General features: G+C 47.5%; 2 protein-coding genes across 3 annotated transcripts in view; both read right to left on the bottom strand.

Annotated features, from left to right (window-relative positions):
* Positions 1-2,169, bottom strand: part of BDBG_03571 (carnitine O-acetyltransferase) — a gene marked incomplete at its 3' end in the record, with an annotated part of 3,598 nt that extends 1,429 nt beyond the window's left edge. Inside the window, exons 1-3 of the mRNA XM_002626361.2 lie at positions 1,105-2,169; positions 994-1,023; positions 47-909 (exon numbers count right to left, since the gene is read on the bottom strand). Of these exons, the coding sequence (XP_002626407.2) occupies positions 47-909; positions 994-1,023; positions 1,105-1,543 (1,332 nt within the window). The 5' untranslated portion in view covers positions 1,544-2,169. The remainder of the gene's footprint in view (positions 1-46; positions 910-993; positions 1,024-1,104) is intronic.
* Positions 2,170-3,841: 1,672 nt separating this feature from the next.
* On the bottom strand, positions 3,842-7,564 carry BDBG_03572. Of its 2 annotated transcripts, none has more exons than XM_002626362.2 (6): positions 6,264-7,564; positions 5,875-6,189; positions 5,338-5,789; positions 5,086-5,257; positions 4,852-5,014; positions 3,842-4,775 (listed from the first exon to the last, which is right to left on the bottom strand). In XM_002626362.2, exons 1-6 carry the CDS (start codon positions 6,367-6,369, stop codon positions 4,397-4,399), a joined length of 1,587 nt encoding a protein of 528 aa, XP_002626408.1. In that variant the 5' UTR covers positions 6,370-7,564; the 3' UTR covers positions 3,842-4,396. The 2 variants fall into 2 exon arrangements, with proteins under 2 accessions (XP_002626408.1, XP_031577813.1); XM_031721306.1 differs by having other exon boundaries at positions 4,007-4,775; positions 5,875-6,192; positions 6,264-6,887.
* Positions 7,565-9,215: the final 1,651 nt, after the last annotated feature.

A 9,215-nucleotide genomic window follows, 5' to 3' on the forward strand; every position in this document is an offset into this window, starting at 1 on the left:
CCCACGGGCCCATGTCCCACTCGAGTTTGTGCGGGGTTGTGCTTACATTCGATGCAAAACTTTCGGGGCTGCGCTTTGATGGTGGAGGGCTTGTGGTTGCCCACAGACTAGGGGCCTGGCCGTTAATCGACCTGGCAAACCGTAGGATCGTGTCGGTGTAGACGTCACTGGCGAATCGGAGCACAGTATGACCGTCGACACCGGTATGTTCAAAGTTGATCCCGGCACTACCGTTCTTGCAGACGATGATCTGCAGCTTGTCATACCATCGGTTTGTGCAGGTTCCTATCTGTACACCTTTCACCACCTCATTGGTCCCGCATAGCATATTGGCGCATAGCTCAGCAGTGTTTGACGGTTCTGTGGAATCCAGACACAAAACAAATAGAGCAGTATCGACGATATTCAAACACTCCGCATTGTTAGATCCCGGATCTTTGGTCAGGATATCTCTCAAGCCTGACCAGATTTTCCGATTCTCCGTACTGAGCACGCCAAGCGCCCCCTTAGCAGCCTCCTGGATTGGCGTCTGCTCTGCATCTTCGATAATTACTTGAAGATTAAGAGAGATATCCCTTTCACTCATAAGAAGGTCATTATTTTCGTCAAGAACGTCGAACCAGTAAAATTGGCCTCGGCATAGGACCACCATATGTTTAGCAGCCGAATCTTGACCAATGATGCACCCATTCTCCGTTGGGACTCGTGCTGTGCCAAATAATCTCGAATATTGAAACATGCAAAGTGGTTTCCCACGGACTATATCGGGAGCCAACTCCTCTCTTCGAACAGCTCGAACGAACGATAGCGCGGACACTACCAACGACGCTGCGCGAGTGACCTGGTTGTTCCTGGAAGGAGTGGGATCATCCTCCAAGAGGAAAAATGGATTGAGATTGAGGACAACAGCTACCTAAGTGTTAGCCGCATATCTCTTCGATCCACGCCGCAGTACTGCCGAAAAAGAAACCATGTTTCCAGGAGGAAACTTACGATTGTCATAATTCAAATAAGAATCGTACCCTGAAAAAAATAGGTCAATAATTTTTCTGGACTCGCCACATAAAGCAACAATAAATACATCGAATGTTAGAATAAACTCACAAAATTGCTCAATATAACTCGACTTCGACGTAGCATATTTCTTCAGCTTATTTTGTAATTCCGGGCCGTCTGTCCTGAGAAACTCGTGTACAGCGGCTCTCGTCTCCTCCCGCTCCCTAGCGGACTGTAAAGGAGCCAGACACTCCAGATATCTGGTGCATGTGGTTTCGAGATCTGGGATCGGGAGCTTGGGGAGCGAGTCTTGGTTTGCAAAGGTTATGCCTTTGTGGACCGTCTGAGGCGGGTTAGAGTTGGGATCCGAGTTGGAGTTGAAGTTCGCATCCTCCGCTCCAGCCATGGCGCTTCGAAGCGTTCCCTTGGTCTCCGAAATTCCGTTTGGAAGTTTGGGGTTTTTCGACTTTGCGTCTTCAGCCAGAGTCTCCCCTAAGGGTTTGGGCTTAGTAAAGAACCGGACTGCCAAGGTGGAGTATGACATCATTATTTTTTTCAACTGGTTAGCAAAAAGAAAGCGCTAGCATTAAACCAAAGGGGGGGGGGTTCTAAGCGTAACGAGAGGCAAGGAGGGTGGGTATTGAAAGGAGTCGCAGGGCACTGCGGTAGAAATAGTGGCAATCTTGCAAACAATAAGACGGCATCGAGGCAGTTTAAAATTCTGGCAAAAGTAGAAGAGTGAAAAGAGGCAAAGTGGACATGATCCCTTTTTACAAAGACAGTATAAGTAAAGTGCCTGGTCCGGAAAAGATGGCAGATCCGCGATATTTTCTCCCTGTACGCAGTAGCCTAGAACCAGATGAGATGGGGAATAGAAAGTGGGAGAATGAAGGTCTGTGCTATATATACGAACAGCAACAAAGAGCGATACACTACTGGCGCTTCCCGCAGTTAACCCCACGACCTGGAAGAATGATACCAGAGGGCAGCAGCAGGCAACCCCGGAACACGTGAGGTTGGGGGAGGGGGGATGACGGGGCTGAAGGAGGTGCGTGGATGACGCTCAAGCCAAGCGGAGGAACCGATGAGGGAGGAGAGAGCTCACCTCTTGGGGAAGAAAACACCGAAGAGGACCGGCCAACGCTTGGGTGAGAGAGTCTGTGACCGACAAGATAACTCGACAAGGTGCGCCGTAAGGGGGAGGAGATAAGCCTGAGGCAACGCGCCTGGGGGTGTATCGGGGTAACGGATGGGATGGGTAGCAGTAGCTAGCGCAGGAGCGAAGTATATCAGACCAGCTCGCTGTGGAGCAGCTTCACGAGGATGAGGAACCTATTCGCCAAAGTTAGACGTGGGACAAGTCTCATCGTTAGTTACAGATATGCGCGTGAGGTACTACGGGGTTGAGACTGGGAGCAAGAGTGCACTAGATGTTGGTGGTAACTAGTAGTTAGTGGTAGTGGTGTGTGGTGGTGGTGGTGGTGGTGGTGGTGGTGGTGCAGGATGTGAGGAGTGAGTGGTTGTGGTTGTGGAAGCAGAGTTGAGGCTGCAAAAGCATCACACCCCGCCTGTCAGCTGCAGGTTCACAACTTACTGTGCCTAACTGCCTAGTTACCTAGTTACAGTTCAGAACATCCCTTTGACACGGATAGAGCTTAGAGGAGCAACAGAAGATCAGTATTATTAATAACGAGAGATTCACCCATATCTATGTATAAGGATCTGTCTATGAGAACTAGCAGAACAGATACTTGTCTCTTGCCCGCTTCAAATCCCCACATGCATATGCCAACTTGCCAAGCAGTACTCCGTAGGATCCTCTCCAAAGTCTTGGTAGTTAAGCACTAAGAATTTAAGGTGTAACTTTGTTACAGGCATAAAGTATTCCCATTCCCTTTCTTAAGGAGGTTAATGTCTGTGGCACCTGAATAACCAGCGACAGCTTAACTAAAGCTAGCCTAAATCCCAGGGGCTGGAGAATGGAATGATAACAGTATCTTAAATTCTTAGCGCTAATCAAAACTTTTGAGAGGACCCTTGGATCCTTCGTATAATGATTGATGAAACAACCGACCTTTGAAATGAGCTTCTTCATTCCCTGTGGTCGGATTTTCTACTCATTGCACGAGATTGAATCGGCTTAGTCATTATTCTACATAATTCTTTCTATAATATCAGGCCATCTCATATTGTGTTTTTATGACTTTATGGTGGTTTTTTAAACCCACATAGTTACTTTCTTGCAAAATCCACCCACCCGCTGCTGCTAGAGGATGCGAATTCCCGCCGCTAAACAAAATCGCCCGAGCACACTCCGCCCTGCTTATTTATGATTATTCTAACTTAAGTAACACCCATTATTCTTGCTGCTGCAAGCTGGCAAATTAGCATCGTAGCACCGCACAATCCAGTTGTCACCACCCTTTTATCCCCGCCCGGCACGCGCCCGTCCGTCCGGCTCGGGCGTGAGGAAAGAAAAAAGGGCTTCGCTTCTGCGGAGTGCTGCTACCTATTCTCAGCAATTTATACGGAGTACGGTAGTCCCCCCTTTTTGATAGGGACGGCCGCACTAAATTATAAGGCACGGCTCAGCAATTGGCTTTCCATTCATTAATACATAAAAAAAACTGGAGGTAGAAAGTAGTGGTTGAGAAGAATAATGAAAATATAGAAAATTAGTTCTGTGGTAAGCTTGTCACAGTGGAGATCTTCTTTCAAGGCCACTCGCAGTCCCTGAAAAAAACCCATCCGTCATCGTGGAACGGTGGAAGTGCTCAGATGTCCAGAGGAAAAAAGCTGAAAATCTGAGCACTCATCACCGTGCACTTTAACTTACCTTTTTTTTGGGGGGGGGATCTCAAGCCACAACCACAGCCAATTAGTTAGTGATGAAAAAAAAAAAAAAAAAAAAAAAGCCAACCGGCCGCATCATCCTTCTAGAACAATGAGGAACAAAAGCTGAGACAAATAATCTAATTTATTTTCACCTTCTACGGTAAAAAAAACAAGGGGGGGGTCCAATGACGTCTCCGGGAAAGTTGTGGAGTTCATTGCGATATAAGGGTTCCAGTAGCGATCAGTCAACGACGAAACAGTGGTTGCCCAACTGGGTATATCAACTTTGAAAGCTGTAAACATGACGCCCCCGTCTTATCCAGATTAATCATTAACTGTAGATATCCTTCATATACGGCTAAATGGTATCTCAAATGTTATTAGAATATTAATGAAGGGGAAACGCCCGCTCAAAGCAAACAAGAAAGAAAGAAAGAAAAATGAAACGCCATGCAATGCAATGCAATGCCGTGCCGCATACAGCAGAGCAGCCAATATGTAAAAAGAAAAACGGAAACGAGGTAGTAGAGGTAAAAAAAATCTCCCAATAAAGCATTCCCGCCGATCAGGCAAGATACTTCTTCGTAAACACATTCCTCGTCCACCCGTCCTCGCCCAGAACAACCTTCCTCTCCAACCGATACCTGCCCAGCCGCGGCATCAACTGTGCCCAGATGAGCCAGTAAACGCCGCCGGCGAGCACAATCGCAATCCCCACGAGGCAGTGGAGGTAGTAAGGGAGCTCATCGTAAACGTTCTGGTCGCCCGTTGGCGGCACGAAGGGGGCGATGACGAGATACATGTTGCTGAGGAGGAAGAAGATTACCACCGGCAGCGTTGCGGAGACGGGCGGGTTCCAATTGTATTTGGCGCGGTTGAGGTAGAGGTGGATAAGGCCGGCCGCGACGAAGGTGTTGATTATGGAGAGGGGGTAGGAGATTACGCTGTGGAGTTAGGTGTTAGCTGATATACTTCATACTTCAAGGGATGGTGTCTAAGGGGCGGTTTCGTGGGACGGACTTAAGAATGAAGTTGTAGGCATCGCCCGGCGGAGGTGCTAACATGATAACGACAGAAACAACCCAGTGCTCGAACAGGCCTGCAAATGGCGCGTTGAAAGGTTTATTGCTCGACCAGAGTCGAGAGAAGGGAAGGATTCCCTCGCGGCCAAGTTCTTGAACCACTGTACATGATATTAGCCCCACTGTCTAAATTATACAAATTGATGGTGAAAGGTTCGGGGAAACGACATACAGCGGCCCTGCGAGAAAATGACGCTGAGCACGTTGCCGAATGCCGACAGCGCGACGAAGACGGACAGTGCTCTTTCGGCTTGAGGGCCGAAGACATTTCGAAAGAAAGATGCCGCAAGCACACGGCCGGAGGAAAGTATTTCTTCCTTTGGGACCGCAGCGAAATACGCAACCTATTCATCAACTGTGGTAAGCAGGGAAATCAATCACATTTTGGCGGAAGGGAGGGTTAGGGGAAAAGGACTCCACATACATTAACCAAGATGTACAAAATCGACACGAGCCCTAGCGCTAGAGGAGCAGCGATCTTCAACGTCCTCACTGGATTTTTCGTCTCGCTCAACGCATAATTGGCATTGCTGTACCCGATGAAGCTCCATATGACATTGTACAGCGCGGTGACCACTCCATATGCGCTTCCTGTGGTTCCCTCAAAAGCGTTCTCAAAATTGTTGGGCTTTTCGACTTTTAGCGCTCCCCCAAGGGCGGCCCAGCCGGCAACAACGATTACGATGATAACAAGGAGCTTGATTATGCCCAGAAGGTTCTGCAGTCGCAATCCCCATTTCATCGCAAGGCCGTGGATTAGAAAGGCGGCTGTGATGCAAGCAAGTCCGACGCCTCGCTGGTTCCATCGGTTTACCTCGATCTGGGCTGCGTGTAAGATGTACTCGCCAAATATGACTGAATTTGATCCCGCCCAACCTATTAATTAACTAGTCAGCAAGGGCAGGACTAGTTATAGGCGGGTGCCCTTTGTTTCGAGGACTGGAACGCTGGACTCGCTCACCTAGCAAAACGACGTAGCCTGTATACAAGCACGAGGTGAGGAACCGTGGCTTTCGAAAAACATATTCCAGGTAGTTTTTTTCTCCACCGTTTCGAGGCAGCCCGGTTCCAAATTCAATGTACACCGCCATGCCCGCGGCCGCGATGATCATGCCAGCAACCCATATGAACAAGCTCAATCCAACACTTCCTGAGAGCGCGAAGATGCTACTTGGCGTGGCAAAGATTCCCGTGCCAACCATGCGATTGAAGATGAGAAACACGGCCGATGTGAGTCCGATCTGGCGGCGGGAGGAACTCGTTTGATAAGAATCACCTACTTAAAGACCTAGTCAGTGAAGCTGTACCATATTATCCAACACGTTCGTCAATTTCAAATCGTTCACTTACTGTCTGGCTGTCCCTCCTCACCGGTCTGATAGCCTTCATTGAGGCTCTCGTTGCTTGACGAACGCCTTAACCCAGAGGTTAACCAAGTCTTTTCACCAGGCGGCATCTTAGGTCTATAAAGTAATCCACGCGTAACGCTGGAATATTATTTGGGGAAACGAACGACGTGATAAAGCAAGTGAGATAAAAAATAATTATATATGTAGGTCTATAAAACAACGAGCGAGAAAAGAAACGAGCGGTATCTGATAGATTGATAAAGATAGACCTCATGCCAGCGTTCCCATCACTAATTTTTGAGGTATTTTCAGGAGAGAAGATGCAATAATTAATGCAGAGACGCAATATCGACCTATGAAGAAGTCTAGGGATAAGGCGTGTTTGAACCTACAGAAGGCGGAATAATCACAGCAATGCAGTTTGCACATCATCGTGCCCATATCCATATAAACCAAAAATTTCAAAAATTTCAAAAAAAAAGAAGCTTTCTGAACTCCAACATCATGATGTCGTGATTTAGAGATTGAAAAACGCAATGAATTCGGTGGATGCGGACCACCATTTGCCCTGGTTTGTAGCTATCTCATTGGCCTGGGGGCGGGGGCAGCTGGGTCTGAAGCACCAGAAATCCACAGAATCAGGGGTCATCATGGCCGTGGTTGAGGCAAAAGTATCCAAGGATCCTTTTGTGTCCCTAGATAAAAATAGGAAAGGAGGCTGAAAAGTCAATAAAATTGCTTGGTTTTGTTTTGATATGAAATTATTTTTCTGATAGATTCTGAATATGTCCGAGGCAGGCGGCTCTTTGGTATCCTTCCATGATTCAATGCTCACAAGCCAGAACAAAAAGTAAGGAGTAAGTAAAAAAAAGAAATGGAGAGGCGATAGAAACTGGCATCGATATCGCCACAGAACCTGTCGCTGACGTTTGATAAAAGCTGCCAAGACAGGTAACTACCGATATTTTGACGAATTTGAGGTGCTAATAAAGGTGCTAAGCCTTGGCATCTGATTACAAGATATCAAGGGCTTGAACTTCACAATCATCGAAACTAACACCGTATCACAGCTACAAAAGATTGATTATTGACTTTAGGACCGTGACACAGATTCCCCTGTTATCAAACCCAATCTAAATGCACTCACTCAGGCCCTTGGTAACGGCTGTCAATGGCTGGCAAGTACTTCTTCACAGTTCCAGAACAATTACACAGGAGGGTTACACTGCGTACAATTGCGTGACCTGTGAAGATACTAATTGATAAATAACATCAACAAGAGGACCACGGCGCCAATTTCCTATATAAAAATAAAGGGAGAAAATGCGAGAGACCTCGTCAAAAGAGCATGGTGGGAATTATATAGTGCGTATACCCGGTCAAGCCTTCAGGGTTGGTGACATCGCTGGAATCATCTCTGAGCTTAACTACGTCCATGACCTACGGCTTGATTCTGTGTGGTTGTCGCCTATCCTCCAGTTGCCGCAACTAGATATGGGCTAGGACCTACCCAATTTCTTTTCAGACCCATCCGCCCTATAGGACGGTGAAGGATGTGGGAGCCCTATGTTAACATAACTGGGGCTTGATATATGTTATGGACCTTGTCTTCACTCATACTTCTGATCAGGTTATATGCAGGCGTCTGTTTTGCTTAGCCTGTAGTCCATGTATATGTATGTACAGTACATCATGTTCTCTTGATGATTTATCAAGCTGACCTTTCTGTTCAGGTAGCATGAATGGTTCAAGCAGTCGGTGTCCTCGCTGCACAATCCGTATATGAATTGGTATATTTTGGAAAAAGCCCAAAATATGTCGCTGACGACTCAATAACTGGAAATCTCATCTCAGGGGTATTTTTTACTCCTCTCAATTGAGCATAATGCCCAATGTCCCTTCTAGAAAATATGAACGGCAGGATATATAGATACACCAATCCATCGTAAGAACTAACATGTTCCAGACTCAGCCTGGGAGCCCGTGCTCTTCATCCAACAAATACTACTACACCTCTACACGAAGGAATTAACCCGACCTAAATTGGGAGAATCCAAAAGCACGCGCAGAGGTACACCAGATTGTGCGTCACTGGCCTGACAAAGGAGTTAACGGGTCGGGTTCCCTATTGACGTGATCAACTTCATCAGCAAGGACTCAAGGTTCTCGAATGCACCGATCACAGACTCCTCCCAGTAGTCATGGCAAGATGGTTTAATGCACTACTCCTACACACCTTTCATCTACCAAGGACAGGAATTAGATATGATTCAACTCAACGTGCCCGCCCGCCCTCCCGCAGTATTCCTTAACCACCGGGGGAGAACTGCGCAACTGGTATGCGGATGAGGATGAGGCGGCGCTTCCCCCACACACTCACACGTTGGGAAGACTTTCCTCTATATCCGCTAGATAGCAAGGCGGAATTGTTGAAGTCTTCTGTGCCCGCTTGCAGGAGTGAGTCCCGGGGCGATAGAGCCGTGGGTCTGACTCCGCGGTGATTTTAAGGGCTAGGATCCCTCCCGCCTGGGGGGAGGGGGGGGGGCTGATGTTGGGAGTTTGAGTGAGTATTGGAAACTAGTGGAACGGTTGTCGAGGGGGGGAAGGCAAAAGAGCTGCTTCAGAACGGGGAGGTTTGTGTTAGGGGATTATGGGGGGGTTCGGATGATTGAAGGAGGAGGGACGAAGGTCCTATTGGGCCGTTAGTTAGTTAGAGGTGTTTGTGGTTGGTTATTTATTCTAGCAGATGGGAGATGCCTCCATCTACTTACGCCAGCAAAACAAACAACCAGCTACAACATGAGAGGTAGCATGCTCATGACATCAAACTATATCTTGCCTTTTCTGACATCACCTCCATCTCTCCCTCCAGCTGCTTCTAACTACTAACTAACCATCCCGAAAAGACAGCCTATCAATCCGCATAACAACCAGCCACAAACACGAAGAGACA

The sequence above is a fragment of the Blastomyces gilchristii genome, assembly GCF_000003855.2.
Source record: "Blastomyces gilchristii SLH14081 genomic scaffold supercont1.5, whole genome shotgun sequence".
Taxonomy (NCBI): domain Eukaryota; kingdom Fungi; phylum Ascomycota; class Eurotiomycetes; order Onygenales; family Ajellomycetaceae; genus Blastomyces; species Blastomyces gilchristii.

What these genes read in the sequence shown, in the direction of transcription:
- BDBG_03572 (XM_031721306.1), bottom strand. Translation starts at nt 6,369, where the DNA reads ATGCCGCCTGGTGAAAAGACTTGGTTAACCTCTGGGTTAAGGCGTTCG. An exon ending in TGAGGAGGGACAGCCAGACA is followed by an intron (nt 6,193 to 6,263) that starts GTAAGTGAACGA and finishes TAGGTCTTTAAG; the next exon opens with TAGGTGATTCTTATCAAACG. An exon ending in GCCTACAACTTCATTCTTAA is followed by an intron (nt 4,776 to 4,851) that starts GTCCGTCCCACG and finishes CTAACTCCACAG; the next exon opens with CGTAATCTCCTACCCCCTCT.